Source organism: Drosophila grimshawi, unplaced genomic scaffold, assembly GCF_018153295.1.
Source record: "Drosophila grimshawi isolate 15287-2541.00 unplaced genomic scaffold, ASM1815329v1 contig_311, whole genome shotgun sequence".
NCBI classification, from domain to species: Eukaryota; Metazoa; Arthropoda; class Insecta; order Diptera; family Drosophilidae; genus Drosophila; species Drosophila grimshawi.
The window spans coordinates 851,910-869,540 of NW_025063098.1; the positions used below are offsets into that span (position 1 = coordinate 851,910).

Here is a 17,631-nt window from a genome sequence, read left to right on the forward strand (position 1 = left end):
AAGAATGCTTTTGACTTGAGTGTTTGACTGGAATCGGTGCTTACTTGTTCTATTGCTGAGATGGCTAAATTAAATTGAAGTATTTTTTATTTACTTTCTTTTTTAATACATATAACTGCGTTTGTTCTTAAATTTTTAAGTATTTTGTTTTGCAGCTAAATTTCGTTTATTCGAATTTTCAACGGAAAAGTTTGATTTGATTTGAAAACGTGTTGATAAAGTTAAAGACCTAAGTTAAATCGTATTTTTATAAATGGATATATTTTGCATATTTCAAAAGTTCCCAATTGTTTCCAGATCTGAACTTCCCCAAGGAACACTCTTCCTTAATATTGTTACTGCTGTTATGCAATCTCAGAGCAGCTTAAATTCAATTGAAGTATTTTTGATTTACCATTTCTTTTTTTTTTTTTAATGTGACCTCGCTTGTACTTCAATTTTGAAAAATGCTAAACTTCTTTAATTGGAATTTTCAACGGAAAACTTTGATTGTGTGTAAACAAATCAACTGAGTTGCGTTAGTGAATAAGTTTTGAAAAACAAAACAGTTTTAAGTTAGAAAACAAGTAAAGTTGGAGACATAAGTTAACTGATTACTTCTGGTATTTGTGAGAATTACAATCAGTTGAATATTTCAAAAGTTTCAAGTAGTTGCGTACCACGCACATCTCTTTGAACCATCTTTGTCTGCTTACGTTTGAGTTTGAGCCTGACACTGACATTGAATGCTGCGTTGACAGAAGTGCAGCATGTGTCACGCCTGAGGGACATCTAATCAAGATCTTTGAGTGTTGGGCGGACCCAAGTGTTCTATGACACACACACACACACACACACACAGACAAGCAAATTTAGCATGGCCGTCCATGCCGTTTACTGTGCAGCTCGACAGCAAACAGTTTCCGGCAGCTGATGGCAGTTGATGGCGTTGCCAGCCCACTCGAAACTTTCGTCACACTTTGGTGAAGCATCTGTAGTCGAATGTGGACCGAGGTGGGAGGTATGGGAAGATTGGTAAATGGATGCAGGGTTGCTTATGTTCTGATGCGTTTGGTACTTTCCATGAAAATTGCATTATTGTCATACATTTTTAATGCAATTCAAATGCTTTTAAGACCAAAGAAGTAAAAATGCATTGAAATTGGAAAGAGATGGACGCACTTACGAGGTGTCTAGAGTTGCAGTAATAACAAAATGTGTGTGTGTGTGTGTGTTGCACATATAGCGTGGGGCATGCTGAAGCCGATGTGGTGTTAAGCGCTAAGACGACGCCAACAACAAAGTGCACGACAAAACGGCGACAAGAACAACAAAGTGCACGACAAAATGGCGACGAAAACAACAATAAACTAGAGAAAGGCAATTATAATGTGCGGCAAACGGCATACAAAATAAAAAGGAAAATGTGGTAAAGAATGAGAGAACGTGTCAAAGTAAGTGTAAGCGAAGGAATTGTGTGTGGAAGCGTGAAATTGATTGTCGCGTTGGCATTCGCTCACATCTCAGAACCAGTACTCAGCCTTAGCCTCAGCCTTAGCCTCAGCCTCAGCCGGCATGCGGCATGCAATTCTGCGAATAGAATTTTCAATTTTCCAACACACCTCTTCAAGCCGACTTGAAAGGAAATTTGCGATTTCAATAGCAAAGCCCAAGCAGGCGAACATTTGCATTTGCCAAAAAAGAAAAAGAAACAAAAACACAGACACAAGAAAAAAAACACAAAAGCAAATCACGGAGGAAACAAGCGCTGATCGCTCAATTGTTCACATATGCACATTTCCATAAGAAATACTCATTACCTGGCGGATTTGGCTTATTTATTATGCGACACACACGCACACACACACACACACATAAACACACAGTTACAGTTGGGATTAGCATTCAACACTTTGACGCTTCATTAGCTTTGTGCTTGATGGGGAGTGACGACTCTCAATCTAAATAAAATACAATTGCCATTTATGAGATGACTTTTTGCCTGTTTGTGTTTCAGCATTCGTTTTCAGCTCAATTTCACCAATTTTTATTCGGAATTATAATGTTTTAATTTACGAATATAAATCTATCTTTTTTTACAATTTTAAGTAAACTGGTGAGACAAACTTCATAAATCTTATCTCGAGTTCCAGACTTCTTAGTGAAAAAAATAATAATAAGCTTCAAGTGAAAGGTTTTGGAGTAAGAAACATATTCTAAAAAATACAACTAAAACTATCTAGTTTAGTTAAAGTTTGAGCTATATAATTGTGAAACTCGATAAGTCAGTATAAATAGCAATAATACAAATAAAGCTCATATTAATTAGGCTGGTCACGATAACAAGCAAAGCGCCATTGAAAATAAAAACATATATATACTCGTACGCACATTAATTTATACAATCTTAAAGAGAAGAAAGAAGAAAACACCTGCTGCTGGCTTAACCAACCTGCCGAGTGCTTTAAAAAAAGCTATTATTATGGCACATTTGTGTGTACGAAATTTGATTCAACTTCGGCATAAGGTGCGTATGTGTGATATGAGGTTGTGCAACTTGACTGCTAGTTGGACGATAGTCGGTAGCCGGCAATCGGTGTTGACTTTGTCAGTGGTGCTGTGTTGTTTTAGCACTTGTTGTTTTTGTTTGCGGACACCAAACGTGTCCTTCTCAGACAGCAGCTGAAGCTAAAGGATAAGTGGAAGCAGTCGTGCGTGTAATTGATAAAAGCATCTGTCGGAACTGCTGTGTTAACACTCGACCCTTATTTTAGTAATTAGACCACGGGTTGCCACGAATATTTAACAATTTATGCATGAGCCTAACGCAATACGGATATCTTTTCTGGAGCAAGAATAAGAATAAGATTAAGCTCACAAGTCCTTGATTACCGCTCAGCCCGTCCGTCAATGCAAAATGGACACGAAATTCAACCAAAAAGGTTTTCACCTTCAGACTATGTGGCTGGGCTGGACCCTTGGGCATCCTTGCTCCCATTCGAATTCTGCTGAGAAGATTAGTAAAATTGGTTGCTCGACTGTTTTTTCAGCCGCTCCGATTTGCACGTGGCCCCTTTTGGCCAAGTTACTTGCTGTAAGCCATTCGCTCTCAACGAACACCAAGGCCAGCAGCGCTGATAAATTGAACGTTTGACAGGATGGCAGCCACCTGTCACACTTATCTTAAAGATGGCATTATGGAAATCAAATCAAAGCGGCATCTGTAATAAAAATGTTCGAATTGTGAATGCTATCTGTAGATTATATAGATTATACAAAAGTAATTCAATACTTGAATTTTTGCTCATACCTTTTTCTTGCTCATTGTATTTAAAGAAAGGTCTTTAATATATAGGATTATGAATATTTGTGAATATGCTTAAAGCTACCTGAAAGAAATATATTTTTCAAATTAATATGTGTTTGGTTTACTGTGATTATTGGCGCTTTTATTTAAAGGTCCTTAAAACAGCTTACATGTGAGTATGGGCATTATTGCCTTTGTTAGCTCAGATATTAACATAACATTTGGAATTAAGAAAATTTTGTATTTTTTGTTGGCAATATGATTAGCAACATGTTGTGTTGTGAATGCAATGAGGGGTAACCCTTTTGGGAAAAAGGTAAGCACATAAATTAAATTCTCTAATTATGCAACAGCGTGTTTCTGGCCGGCAACATTTGCTAATTGCTTATAAATTGTTGAATTGCTTAATGTTTTCAACAGCTGACTGGCAAAAAGGGGTTAATGAGGAGCGTGCCCAGGGGTACGATAATTTGAACTAGGACACATTGCGGGAGAAATTCTCGCCATGCCGGAGCCAATTAGCAGGCGCAACAAATGGCCATTTTGTGTTAATTAGCCGCGTTAGTGGGAGACTGCTGTTGTTATCCTAGGTGATTAGTTACAGCCATGGCATATTGATGCCAGCTAATCGCATTGAGCCAGCAGCATCTGAGCCGGTTGCCAAGACATGTTTCGCTACTTAGTGCCCTGCAGGCTGATTTAGCGAATTGGTGCAGCTAAATGAAGTGGCAGATAACAGTCACAATGTTGCCACAACTATTCGAGTCAGGTCCTTAGGTCCTCAAGTCCTTGCGGCAGCGCAAACCGTTCGAATTGAATTAAAATGACAAAACCCAATTTTCTCTCGGTTCGCCCAAAACGAATGTATGTGCACATCGCTTGACTGCCACACAGACCTTTGCTAAACCTGATGGGAAACTTGTCGAAGCAGGGCAATCAATCACAGAAATTAAAAAAATTCACTAAGAGCGAAAAACTAGAATGCTGAAATAAAAGAAATTGGAAAAGGAAAATCAAGATTGTGTGTAAGCATGCTCAATTGTTCAGTTCAACGATATACCCTGTAATTATGATTAAAATTAAGAATGCATGCAGAGAGTAAGGTATTGTTTTTTAAAATAATATTTTCTTCTTATATGTTTACATTTTATAAGTACGTATGTATTTAAAAAAAAATAGTTCACTTTCTTTTTAGACTCAAATCATAATAATAATAATAATAAAATTATTATGATAATAATAAAAATATAATTTAATATACACAGAATTACTTAAATGGATTAAAATTAAATAACAGTTGAAAACACATATTTTAATAAGTGAAAGGAATTATATTTTATTATACGGGTCAAATTTGCACTTACTTTGAGGTTTCAATTGAAATAAATTAAAGCATACTTTCGGGCTACAATGTAATTAACTAGATAAGCACTAAATTCAAACATCTTACGGCATACGAGTACTTTGAGGGGTACATTGGTGACCAGACAATAGCTGCAATTCTGTCAAATGCTTGCCAAAAGAATCACAAGAACCTCCTTTATCGGGGTGCACTCAAGGAATATTGGCTTATCGAATAATCCAATCACGTGTTAAAATTCGAGTTGGATTCACAAAATCTGGTTTCTGTAAATACAAAAAGGATCCACAAGTGTATAACCGAGATAAAGGCAATTTTCTGTCTTGAAAGCGTTCCTTTTATTTTAACCGCTTGAAGCACTTTCATCCTTCCTAGGACTATCTGTGGTCGAAATAATATCGTGATATGATTATACCGGACTCCGTGATTTATTTGAGCTTGTGAAATTTGTACCCAAACTTTTTTATCGAAAAGTTAAAATCCTTAAATGCACATCGATAGTCCTTTGTGCTGAGCTCAAAAATATGTTTCCTTTCAATATTCGTATGGATATTGTTTAATAACGCATATTTTTTTTACAAAACTAGCTCTAACTTTGACAAATCCTTGCAGAATTTCAAAGGAGTTGCATTGGAATCGACAGATCTATTGCTATCAATCTGCATATAAATGACTTTATTTTCCGTTCTAAAAATAATATTCCCTTTAGTATTGGTTGACAGGGTAGAAGCAACAAACAGGTAAGCCAAAAAATCGACAAGAAATACATTTATCTTCATCCGCCACAAGGGATGGTTAGAAAAACTCAATGCGGTTTTTATCTAATGCAATTCGTACTCTTTATTTGCTTTCTCTATATATATTTTTGTCTCTATCTCTCCCTTTCTGAGGTTTGCCAGATATACGTAAACAAAAGCCAGACAAAATCAATTTCCGGTCAGTTTGGCAATAAAGGCATGTATTGCCTGGGGATGAGAAATAACACAGACCAACAGAGAGCCTTTTAGTTTTGAACAAGGAGTCAATTGTATTTCAGTTGCATAGGCAACAAATAATGCAATTGCAATTATGCGAACAGATCCAATTACTTATAGCTAATTAATATGCTATTTACAGAATGCATTTAAACACCACTTGGACTTCAATTCGTTAGATGGGTGTGTGACGCTTAAAGCTAATTAGTATTATATATTTATATATATATATATATATATATATATATTTATATGAGACAACTTAAGTATTAGTAAGAACTGCCTAGCGGTGGTCATCATCTCATTGGTTAGGGGGATCTGCTCTACTTCAACAGAAAGTCCATCTCTGATTTCGTGGTTGACATATACTGATCCAGCTCCTTGTCCAGATCCTCACGCTTCACCTCCCCGCGCCGCTGATTTCCTAGGTGATGGAGAGCAAGAAAAAGAAAACGAGTATTAATCGGAGCACCTAGGCATAAGATTCCATATTCCATCATATTGAGTCGTTATACGCTCCCATCCAGCAGGCAGCCTGGTGTGTCCAGTGAGCCGCCAATCTTGCAACGCTTTTACCTGGAACCGTCCGACCACCACGAACACGACTACGTCCGCGACGACCCTGCTGCTGTTGTTGTTTCTGCTTTCCCTTGCCAGCTCCAGCGGTGCTATTCTTCTTGGCGACTTTGCCAGCGTTGCGCTGCAGACTGCGTCCTCGACGACCACCCCTTTGTCGGCCATTCGATGAAACTGCCGCACCAGCAGTAGCACCCCCAGCAGCAGCAGCAGCATTACGTGCTCGGGAACGGGAACGGGAGCGAGAACGATGAGTGACGGCGCCACCTGCAGCAGCAGCAGCAGCAGCAGCTCGTACAGCAGATCTGCAAGGAGGCAAATATTTAATTATGGTAATTACTAATTCACAAACTAAATCTTGCGGGATACCTTATTGCTGGATCTTAATATACTTAACTCTTAGGATAAAGGAAGTTTATTTTAGAGGCGCTATATCTAAGTCTGTTCAAGTTACTACTGGAGTACCACAAGGAAGTCACCTTGCCCCCTTGTTCCTCACGTTATTCATAAATGAACTTTCGTCAGTTAAGAGTCTTTTCCTGAGTCGACTAAATTTATTAAATCTTATTTGTGATAAATACAAATCAATGCCTTTTTATAGGCGAGTGCCCATTTTAAATAATTCTTAATGGAAAACTCGCTGGATCGCATTGAACGTGTTGATGACTTGGGTATCCTTTTAGAACCCAAGCTTAAGTTTGACATGCATATTTCTTCCTCTGCAAATCAAGTCTTGTATATTACTAAAACACTATAAATTTAACTTGTGCATCCTACTTTCGAATACGCGTCTTGCATATGGTACGCCAATTACAAGGTTCATCAGAACAGGATAGAGTCCGCACAAAAACTTTAGACTTTTATTGATAAATATTCCTTATTTTTCTGATTGTAGATCGTAATTCCGATCAGAAATACAAATAATTTTCGAACTCTTTCTTTCTTTCCATAACACATTTTGGATCTAATGGGAATGGGGCATATTTGAAAATGCTGCTCTTACCTGCCACGTGCACGTCCGTTGCGTCCTCGTGCACCACCGGCGGCGGCAGTTGCTACTGCCTTCTGTGCCGTGTTCGAGTTGCGACGCTTCTCGATTCGTCCGGCGACTACGCCGCGCTGTCTGCTGTTACCGCGACGATTGCCACGTCGCTTATTGGCAGCTCCAGCTCCAGCTGCTGTTGCTGCTGCCACGCCCGGACGAACGCCCAGGCGCTGCTTGACCGACACACGACGCGGTGCACGCGGTGCACGCGGCGCACCCCTTGCACCGTTTATCGCCGGCTGGCGACGTCCACGGCTCTGCGAGCGTCCCGAACGGCTCGGATCCCGGCTGCGACTGCGGGCCCGATCGCGTCCACCACCAGCACCACCACCACCACCACTTAGGGAACGGGCGCGTCCACGACTGCGTGAACGGCCGCGTTGCTGCTGCTGCTGCAGCTGATCAGCCCTTTGCTGCTGCTGGCGCGTTAAGCCGCGTCGACGTTGAGCCACACGCTCGGCGGCACCACCCACTGTGGGTCGACGCTGGCCCAGACGCTGGCGCAGTCCGGCCACAGCCGAATTGGAACGTCGATTGCTGCTGCTGCCGCTGCGACGGGGGGCGCTGCGTCCACTATTGGCAATCAGATCGGCGCGCATGCTAGTTATGTGTGGGTTTCAAGTTGTAGATAGGCGGAATAAGCAGAAGAGGTAGATGTGTTTTTATGTTGTAGTTGCATTTTTGGAGCAGAGCGAGCAGTCTTCGTCCATTGACTCTGATGCAGGCAGTCAATCAACAACAGCTACAAAGTTTGTTTTTATTTTTTTGTTAGATGCTTACGTTGCCAGTCGGTTGACGTTGTTGGAGCGCATCGGTCTTCCATTGGGTCCGAGGCGGAGCGTTTTGGTGGCGCCAAGGCGTGCGGTGGAGCCGCCACCACCACCGCCACCGCCGCCAGCAGTTGTCCGCAAGCTTCTCTGTAAGATGCATAAGGTTTGTGATGGATTTTTCGTACTTTGTTTGTTTGTTTTGTTTGTTGGTTGGTTGGGTATGTTTTTGTTTTGCGTTTACAGACTGAATTCAGACGCTGCTCAAGCGGTAGCTGTTCAGTGTGTTCTCTGTGTGTCAACAAACAACAACAACAACAACAATTACAACGACAACAATAGAAGAAGTCTACTACAAGTGGGTTTAGTTTTTGGGCTAAGCTTCTCCACGAGATCTGGGCTGAACTTGGCTAGCTATGAAAACAGACGGTGTCTGCCTGTGTCTCTCTGTCTGCATCGGCTGGCTGTTGGATGTATTTAGTTATATTGTTATATATTAATTCCATTTCCAGTTGCAGCGCGGCTGCTCTTTGCGCCAAGTCAACGCCTTGCCTTGCCCAGCCAGGCTCAGAGAATAAAGAACACCATGCAGATGTCGTCGTGGCTCAGTTCATACTCGATCCACAATCCCAGAGTAATTTATTACTCTGATTGCTCTTTTCTACCTTTGTTTTGCTTGTTTGTTTTTTTTTTTTGGAAGGGGGAGACACATACGCGCTTCAGTTTGAGGGCCGTTTGCACGGTGTGCTTCCGTTTGAATTCCTGCAGCAGGCGCGTATTTTCCACCGATGCTGCTGCATTCACAATGCGGCGACTGCGACTCCTCGACCGACTCCGACGGCGAGCAGAGATTCCTTCTCCGCCGCCTCCACTAGCCGATGGCTGTTGCTTTTGCATTTGAGTGAAACGATCGTTCAGCGATATTGCAGTCTGCACCATTTTAGATACTTATTTTTGTAGATGCTTCTTTATTTTCTCTTTTAAAGTTCACTTTTATTAATTGCTGCAGTGTTGAATTTTGTGCTCTTATCAGCGTGTGTCCGACTTGAAACTTGGTTTGCAACTGTAAGCAAAATCAAAGCAGAGGGTTAGTTTTATACACCCAATAATTAGCTACCTGCAGGCAGCTCTCAAATCAAATATATACACAGGTAGTTGGATAAATCTGCAAGTTTGCAGCTGGCGCTAAATGTGAAAAAGCCATAAAAATGGGATTAGAAACACAAGAAAGAATTTTAATCGACAGCTGTTCTGGCAATAAAATTACTCTAAAATATAATATAATATAACACCATAAAAAATATATATGTAGATCAATATATATATACGTTTGTTTAGTTTAGTATAATTTTAAATATGAAATGCATAATTGCTCCAATAACTAAACACTTTATATGTATATTTTATATATATTTGGAAATGAGTTCATAAAGCATAATGCTCAGCATAATGCTCAGATGTATTCTATAATTATACACACATTGTTGCCACAACAACAACAACAACGGCAGCAGCAGTAGCAGCACCTTTGACTCATTAATGGATACACACAAATGTTTCTGTGTATATATCATGCAATATACGTTTTTAAAATTACATAAATGATATTAAACTTTTACTTACATTAGAATTGCTCCTTTTTAATTCTTTTATTGGATTTCCAACGACGAATTTCACAATTTTTTCTTAAGCGGTTTACACGCTTTTGCGATTATGCTAATTGAATGTTCCACTTTCAAGTTGTTATTTACACCGTTTAGATGGCGTATCAGCGTTGTATAGTTGATTTTTATTACTATTTGTTAGCACAATTTATGATTTTTCTTACAGTTTTCACAAAGAATGAAAAACGCAAAAGGTATAGCTTGGTAGTGTTGGATTGCGTTGAATTTTCTCATCAGTGTGACCAAATTGGAATTGCTCTCAAAAATTGGAGTGAACTAGTTCATTGGTGCCATTTTAGTATTGGTGAACTGTCGTTAAATATTATACATTCTTGAATATTATTTTTAGTTCCTACTATATTTTTTGCTTTAACAACCACTAATTATATTATTAATATGGAGCTATCTGACAGCGATATGTAAATTTCAAATATTATAAATTCTTGTGTATAATTTTAGTGCCTATTATATTTATTGCTTTATTAACCACAGATTCCATTACTAAAATGGATCTATCTGGCAACGCTGTCTTAAGCATTTCTTGACTAGTCAAATACGGTCACACTCGCAATTCAATATTAGTTATTTTTGGTTTTAACATTTGATAGTTTTTCGATTAACAACATGCTGCACACATAGTATTTGCACAGCCGGCACGAGTAACGGCTGTGCCACCAAGCAGCATTATCACCAAACATCAGACATCTTGCCACACAACTCATTAAAATGTAAACAAACACACACACAGAATAGCTCACCTACAAGCCATAAACAAAAAAAGTTGTTTGTTTTAATTGCTGTTGTTGTTGCCTTAAAATTATGCAAAAACTAGTTTTGCGCGGTTATTGAACTTATGACACTTGACTCGAGCTGCCCAAAAAAAAAAAAAAACGCTTGAGGCGTGATTAGAAATAGCTGGCCATCAGAACTCAAATTCAGTTCGATCTTCAAACCGAGCCAAACCGTGCAGAAAGAAAGAATTCGAAGACGGAACAGAAAAGTCGCCACATGCACGTCTACAAAATGTCAAATCGTGCTCCCGAGCTGATTATATGGTAAGACAATTAAATCGTTGTTATCTTAACTACCTAATAGTATTATTTATTCGATCGTATTATTTAAATGTATATCTGTTATTCGTTAGCTCCTTCATTATCGTCAGCTTGCTGGTGATACACTTCTTCTCGGACCTGTTGCGCATCTCCTTGGCTGGCAGTTATGCGCTGGACGTGACACTGTCGCAGCTGATCGAGGCCCAGTCCAAGGAGTATGCGTGGTTGCTCAAGCTGCTGGTCAACTGCTTCGGCTACAGCTGTGTCTTTCTGCCCGGCTATCTCATCTACAAATATGTGCAGCGCAGCAGCTACTTGGAGCGTGGCAATCGCACGTTTCTGCACACGGCCATCAATATGTGCATCACGGGCAACTCCAGTTACGAGTCTGTCGATGTCATACACGCTGCCAGCAGCAGCGGCAGCAGCAACGGCCTATCTACGGAACGTTCCCACAAGCGGACAAGTTCACAGGAGGCGGTGCAGATGCTTTGGTGTTTTGGCGGCCTGATGGTCTCCTATCTGACATGGGGTGTGCTCCAGGAGAAGATTATGACGCAGCATTATCTGAATTACGCCGGTGAGAGTTCAAAGTTCAAGGACTCACAATTCCTGGTCTTTGCCAATCGCCTGCTGGCCTTCGTCGTCGCCCTCACCTATATGCAGTGGCAGCCATCGACTTCGCGACATCGTGCCCCACTGTACAAGTACGCGTATGCCTCTTTCTCGAATATAATGAGTGCCTGGTTCCAGTACGAGGCGCTTAAGTTCGTCAGCTTCCCCACGCAGGTGCTGGCCAAGTCCTGCAAAATCATACCCGTCATGCTGATGGGCAAAATCATGTCCAAGGCCAAATATGAAACGCATGAATATCTAACGGCTCTGCTCATATCCCTGGGCATGATCTTCTTCATGAGCGGCTCCTCGGAGAGTAGTAGGGCCAGTGGCGTCACAACGCTAACGGGCATCTTTCTGCTGTCCATGTACATGCTGTTCGACAGCTTCACGGCCAACTGGCAGGGATCGCTCTTCAAGAGCTACGGCATGACCTCGCTGCAAATGATGTGCGGCGTCAATTTGTTCTCATCGATTTTCACGGGCGCGTCGCTTTCCATGCAGGGCGGCTTCATGGACTCGCTAGCCTTTGCCACGGAGGTGAGTTACCCAAGTCTTGAATGTGTTTATTTCATTATTTGCTGATCTACGTATAGATTAAAATCGTATATTAAACTCTATTCTTCATGCTTAGTCGATATTTGTACACTATATTTGTTTATTCTACACGAGAACACATTTTCAAATTCCATACGGAAACAGCTAACAATGGTTAACCCAATTGTTTTGTTTAATTTATGTAGCATCCCAAGTTTGTGTTTGATATGGTTGTGCTCTCCATTTGCTCAGCGGTCGGCCAATTGTTTATCTATCACACAATTGATGTATTCGGGCCAGTTGTGTTTACCATCATAATGACAGTGCGTCAGGTAAGTTTCTCACCCCATTTTCTAAGAACGTTTATTTTTATTTCGAATACGCTCTTTGCTGCAGGCCGTTGCCATCATGCTCTCCTGCTTGATCTATCAGCACAGCATTACGCTGCTAGGCATCTTTGGGGTGCTCATCGTGTTCGTGGCCATCTTTTTGCGTGTCTACTGCAATCAGCGTCTGAGGGCGAAACGCAAGCGTGCTGAAGCCAACAAGCCGAGAGTAGCTGTTTAGTTGGGCAACATGCCTCTCAAACTATGACGCACAGTTTGCTGCAAATCTTTGCTCAGTTAAGATAAAAAAAAGAAAAAAAAAACTATTTTAATGTCAGTCAGCGATTGTTTATTTACCATTTATCAGGTCATAGACTATTATCAATTGTACAGTTACGTTTTTTTTTAGTTTTAAGGCAAAAAGAAAAAAGTCCAGAGGCTTTAGCTACTATTGTATTTGTAATAATGCAGCTATCAGCCTAAAATTATGAATAGGCTCAATACTTTAACTGTCTAATGCAGCTCCCGTTTAACCTGATGTGCTTAGCTTATGGAATATATAAATATATATATATATGTATGTGTGTACTTCCGTAATTGCTTGATGTTTGTATATCGATTTAAACATAAACTGTCAGATGTAAATTAATGAATGAGTTCAATGGTTTCCGATTAGCATTGGCTATTAGGGAATTGTGCATATAAATTGAATTCCATATTCAAAAACCAATAAAAGTTTAAATAAAATACATAAAAATGATTTCTGAATGAATGTTCTCTTTTGCAAGCAAATCATATATTTGTATCCACAAACTGAGCTTAATAGTTTTCAACATTAAATTGCGTTGTGTCAGCTCAAATTATCTAGAAGAATGTTGTAATCGAAACTAGCTGAGCTTATATATATATATACATATACAATATATTACAGCTGATCTTTCTCTGCAGCTGTCTGTGCACGCTTCCCATCACATCACAGCGAAACATAAAGCACAATAAATGAAGGGGGCTCCCAGCATAGTCATCGCGACATTGACCCACTTGTGTGCCATTATTTTTGGCAACATATATGGAGTGTCTGCTGTTTTGGCCAAATCTTCAACAAGTTAGAGCTCCCTATGGCTGGCTGGTTGGTTTTTGCTTTTTACATTTGACACAGGTCAATGCACAAGAGTCGTCAGCTTGTAACTCGTTTTCAGAGCCATGTGGGCGAAACGCTGCTTGGCTGTTTATCATCATCATGATGATGATGATGGTTGGGTTAGGCGGGGGCGATCCAAATTAGCATTTGTATAAAAAAAAAAACAATGCGAATGCGAATGCGAATGCGCTGGAAAAATTCGAGCTAATAAAAAAAGGGCATTATGCAATCGCATGCCTTCTAAGGGAAAACATCAAATTTGCCATGTTGTTAGCAATTTTCGTTAGTTTTTTGTGTTTTTTTTTTGGTTTTTGCACAGCCGTGCATAGGTGATAAATTGGGGCGTAGTCCAAGCTGGCAGCATAGTCCGTTGCCAACGCGTCGTTGAGATAGAAGTGTTCGCTGAATCGAATTGAGTGTAAATTAAATCCTTGAGAAATGCAGTTGATCAGTCTGCTGCTGCTGCTGCTTGGTGCCCTAGGATATTGTGTGGCTGCACCACGTGGCTACTACTACGGCAGCTATTACCCGCAACGGCGAGCCCCTCCATCGATCTACAACTACAACAATGCGCAACAACAGAGCAGCCGGTTCAGTCGGAGCCAGAGCAGTTCGAGCAGCAGGCAGGCGGACAAGGAGAATGCCAAGTTCGCTGGTGCTGCCAATCAGGAGCTGGACGAACTGAGCTCCGATGTCGGCGACGACAGATCTCTGCTGCTCAAGAAGAAGCTGAAGAGACTGTATCGACCTTTATATTCCGGCTATGGAGGACCTTGCTCTCCCTTTGGTCGAGACGCCGCCGGTGGCCGGAAAGATGAGGTCGAGCAGGGACGGTTTCTGTTCGACGTGAATGTGTACAATGTGTATGGCGGATCTAACGGCTGTCGTGGCTACAGTGGCCTGGGTGGTTTGGGTGGTTTTGGTGGCTTGGGTGGCTTGGGTGGCCTGGGCGGCGGTTTGCTGTCGGACCCCATTGCTCCCGTGGCGCCAATTCGACCCCTTGCACCTTTAGCCACCTGGCTATCGCTTTTTGCGCCCGGCATCTTGCAAAACAGCCTGGCGGCCACTGTACCCGCCAGACCCTACGCTGATCCACTCCCAGCACGTCCAGCACCGGCAGCTGGCGACTTGCAAAGTGATCCAGCCGTCGATCCCAACTACAACCCAGTTCCAGTGCGTCGTCCTGTTCCGAATCGCGTCTACTACGATTCTGCAGGCGCGGTAAGTCGAGACAACTCTTTCAAATTGAACTCAACAATAATTATGCAATATTAATAACAATATTACAATAATAATCAATTCCCAATTCCCATTTGTAGCCACCATTGACACCGGGAGCACTTACGGCCGGTGTCTCTACGACAATAAATGGAATAATTCAGCAGCTGACGGGTCAGGTGCAGCCGGTCTACCAGACGGGCACCTATCGCTCCACAAATCAACGCAGCAGCTATGGATAAACTCAAAAACGAGACTCGAGAAAAACAAAAACAAATCGATTAGTATTTAAATGTGATTATCTACAACTAGATGGTATCGAATACACATAAGACATAATATTAAAATGTAAAATATTATAAACCTTTAAAATTTATTACAATCGACCAAAAAGGAGCCCAAAAGTATTCTTACAGATGGAAAATATTACTTTTGAAAGTGTGGGGGAGAAATGGAAGCACAGATGAGCATGGCTATAGCGACTCGGGAATTGCACACTGCAAGACATACTTAATATATTCCTATATAAGGTCATAAAAATGTAAAATATTTTTAAATTCAGTTTTGATCCTTATTGCTATAAAGTATATACGAATTGTCTTTATTAATTAGGACATCAAATCCTTTCAATTTGAAGCTACCTTGCCATTAATATATTTGTTTGTCTTTGCTTAATATTATAATTTTGTTTTGGAACTTGTAACGCGCTTAAGAAGTCGTCTCCGACTGCATATTCATGATCAACTTCACTAGCTTAGTCGATATACCCATGTACGTCAGTACTTTATTTTTTCCATGCACACGGGTCCCTCAGTTCGATGTCTACCTCTTATTGCCGGAGACTGCTGGATCGGGTCACTATATCAATCGAGTGTTGAATTTATGTATGAAAAAAACTAAACCAAACTTGCCCACCTAACCCAAAAACCATTGAGATAAGACTACTGCATCATATAGCTTCCAAAAGGAACATTCGGTTGAAAGCTGAGTTTTGTATAAATAAAAACCTTTCTTTACCAAGCTAACACAACCAAATTCAATAGCCATTATTAACATCGGACTACGCTATGACATAGCTTTCATAGGAAAAATATGTCTCGTTTTTTTATTTATAGTAAATGTTAGATGACGGCACAAATAATTACTTTTGCTCTAAATAAAAAATACAATTTGCGCAAAGCCAGTTTGAGTTGTTTTGATTAAATGGCATCATAAATTGTGTTTATGTTGTCGCATAATGAATAATTTCCGAGTCTGTTCCTTCTTGCCCCTGATCGAGTTCTTAGTCATGCACGTACTATTATACAAATCTCACATCTGTGGCCCATACAATTTATGCACGTCGCGTTTAGCTCATTAAAATCAAGAAGTCATCAGAAGCAGCAGCAACAACAACAACAACAACAATTACGATGACAAGGACAACGTATCCACAGCAAGAAGAGAAACCGGATTTTACAGGGGATTTTCAGGCATTGTATTTTTTATACATATGAATATGCATATATGTATTTTTTAAATCGATTTTCAGTACAAAAGGTAAAAGCTAACTAGACTTAAGAATCACATTCAGCAGGGATTATCAGCCAAAGAAACCGCCGCCACCGCCATAGCCGCCATTATAATAATTGTTGGAGTACTGCGACTGGGACTGGCTGTAGTGACCTCCATAGGAACCACCATAGTTGTTGTAGCCACCACCTCCGGGATAATAACCGCCGCCGCCAAAGCCGCCATAGTGGGGTCTGTGTCCATATCCACCGCCGTAGCCGCCATATCCACCGCCGAAACCACCACCGTAGCCGTGACCGCCGCCATGATAGCCACCGCCGGGATAATAGCCACCGCCGCCGCCATGATACCCACCGCCGGGATAGTAACCGCCACCACTACCACCGAATCCACTGTAGAGCCCAGCGTTAAGTCCAATGCCAGCGCTCAGTCCAACGCTGCTGCCAAATCCTCCACCCAGCAGTCCAAAGGAGCGACCCTGTGCCTTGACAGGTGCTGGTGCTGCAACTCCATATCCAACAAGCGCCAATACAATCAAAAGCTGTAACAAAAAGAAACGATGAGCAGGTGCATCAGGAGTGGGAGACCCACCAAGACGTACACAACAAAAGCGCGCCATTTCAGGTGTGAGATAAATCCAAGATGTTGATATTTTGGGTAATGTGTCGCCCACCGATGCGGTAACGAGACTAAATTGCAATTGTGAAGTGCTTGGCTTTTATACATAAAGAGCAGCCTGTTTGCTGTATAAACCGAATGTGGCCGGCCATAAGAAGCGGACTACGCGCTACGCATTGCCAAGTAATTCTACGCAAATTGCAGAACAAATAGCGAGCCCATAACGAAACCGAAATGGAAACTGAAGCCCAACCAGAACCAGTTAGTGACGAAATCACGGAATACCCCCTTCGGTTAAGTGTGTGTGTGTGTGTGTGTGCTGCCTCCTCAGCGAACCTCAGAATGCGTTAATTTTTCTCGATTGTCAAAATCTACACATGAACAATTTCTTGAGGGTTAAGGCAATTGCCGAACCGTCGCTGGTATAGATCAAGATCACAAAAAACCCAATAAAAATAATCATGCATCAGAATTTACAACGGCACCGATGTATGTATACCCCTATAAAAACAAATAGCTACGATAAATTTAGTTATATTATTATTTGTTATGAGTCTAGACGTTCCCAATAAATCAAGTACGATTAATACTATGTTAAATACATATTTAGAAGTATATATATCAAAAAAATATAAATATAATAAAATAATAAATATATATATATATGGAAAAAAAAAGTTTATATAAATTTGTAATATTATACTTAAATCTGGAATATTATACAGAACTGTCTGGCAGTTCTTAATAAATCAAGTGCAAAAAAAAGATGTAAGCAATTCTTAAAATAAATTAAATCGTCTTTTACTAAAGCAAAACATGTTACATTTTCTTTACAAAGTACGAAACAAAAAAAATATTTAAAAATTTGTAATATTTACTACAAAATATTTATGCATTCATTTAACAAAAGCCTTAATAAAGTCAAAGGTCTCTTAAAATG

At 40.6% G+C, this 17,631-nt stretch overlaps 3 protein-coding genes across 3 annotated transcripts; 2 read left to right on the forward strand and 1 right to left on the reverse strand.

Annotated features, from left to right (window-relative positions):
* Nucleotides 1-5,698: 5,698 nt before the first annotated feature.
* LOC6563380 (serine/arginine repetitive matrix protein 2) lies at nt 5,699-9,876 on the reverse strand. Its single transcript, XM_032737223.2, has 6 exons — nt 9,632-9,876; nt 8,723-9,071; nt 8,022-8,158; nt 7,200-7,841; nt 6,197-6,501; nt 5,699-6,044 (listed from the first exon to the last, which is right to left on the reverse strand). The coding sequence occupies exons 2-6, from the start codon at nt 8,945-8,947 to the stop codon at nt 5,944-5,946; spliced, it is 1,410 nt and encodes a 469-aa protein (XP_032593114.1). The 5' UTR covers nt 8,948-9,071; nt 9,632-9,876; the 3' UTR covers nt 5,699-5,943.
* A 359-nt stretch (nt 9,877-10,235) lies between these two features.
* On the forward strand, nt 10,236-12,770 carry LOC6563379 (adenosine 3'-phospho 5'-phosphosulfate transporter 1). Its single transcript, XM_001990698.3, has 4 exons — nt 10,236-10,727; nt 10,817-11,879; nt 12,083-12,208; nt 12,273-12,770. The coding sequence occupies exons 1-4, from the start codon at nt 10,681-10,683 to the stop codon at nt 12,441-12,443; spliced, it is 1,407 nt and encodes a 468-aa protein (XP_001990734.2). The 5' UTR covers nt 10,236-10,680; the 3' UTR covers nt 12,444-12,770.
* An 847-nt stretch (nt 12,771-13,617) lies between these two features.
* Nucleotides 13,618-14,937, forward strand: LOC6563378. Its single transcript, XM_001990697.2, has 2 exons — nt 13,618-14,564; nt 14,663-14,937. Exons 1-2 carry the CDS (start codon nt 13,782-13,784, stop codon nt 14,801-14,803), a joined length of 924 nt encoding a protein of 307 aa, XP_001990733.1. The 5' UTR covers nt 13,618-13,781; the 3' UTR covers nt 14,804-14,937.
* The last annotated feature ends 2,694 nt before the right edge of the window (nt 14,938-17,631 follow it).

Excerpts from the sequence above, each read along its gene's own strand:
- LOC6563380 (XM_032737223.2), bottom strand. The coding sequence starts at position 8,947 with ATGGTGCAGACTGCAATATCGCTGAACGATCGTTTCACTCAAATGCAA. Across the intron at positions 8,159-8,722 it reads CGGCCCTCAAACTGAAGCGC|AGAAGCTTGCGGACAACTGC; the intron begins GTATGTGTCTCC and ends TGCATCTTACAG. Across the intron at positions 6,502-7,199 it reads AACGGACGTGCACGTGGCAG|ATCTGCTGTACGAGCTGCTG; the intron begins GTAAGAGCAGCA and ends GCCTCCTTGCAG.
- LOC6563379 (XM_001990698.3), top strand. The coding sequence starts at position 10,681 with ATGCACGTCTACAAAATGTCAAATCGTGCTCCCGAGCTGATTATATG. Across the intron at positions 10,728-10,816 it reads GCTCCCGAGCTGATTATATG|CTCCTTCATTATCGTCAGCT; the intron begins GTAAGACAATTA and ends GTTATTCGTTAG. Across the intron at positions 11,880-12,082 it reads CGCTAGCCTTTGCCACGGAG|CATCCCAAGTTTGTGTTTGA; the intron begins GTGAGTTACCCA and ends TAATTTATGTAG.
- LOC6563378 (XM_001990697.2), top strand. The coding sequence starts at position 13,782 with ATGCAGTTGATCAGTCTGCTGCTGCTGCTGCTTGGTGCCCTAGGATAT. Across the intron at positions 14,565-14,662 it reads ACTACGATTCTGCAGGCGCG|CCACCATTGACACCGGGAGC; the intron begins GTAAGTCGAGAC and ends TCCCATTTGTAG.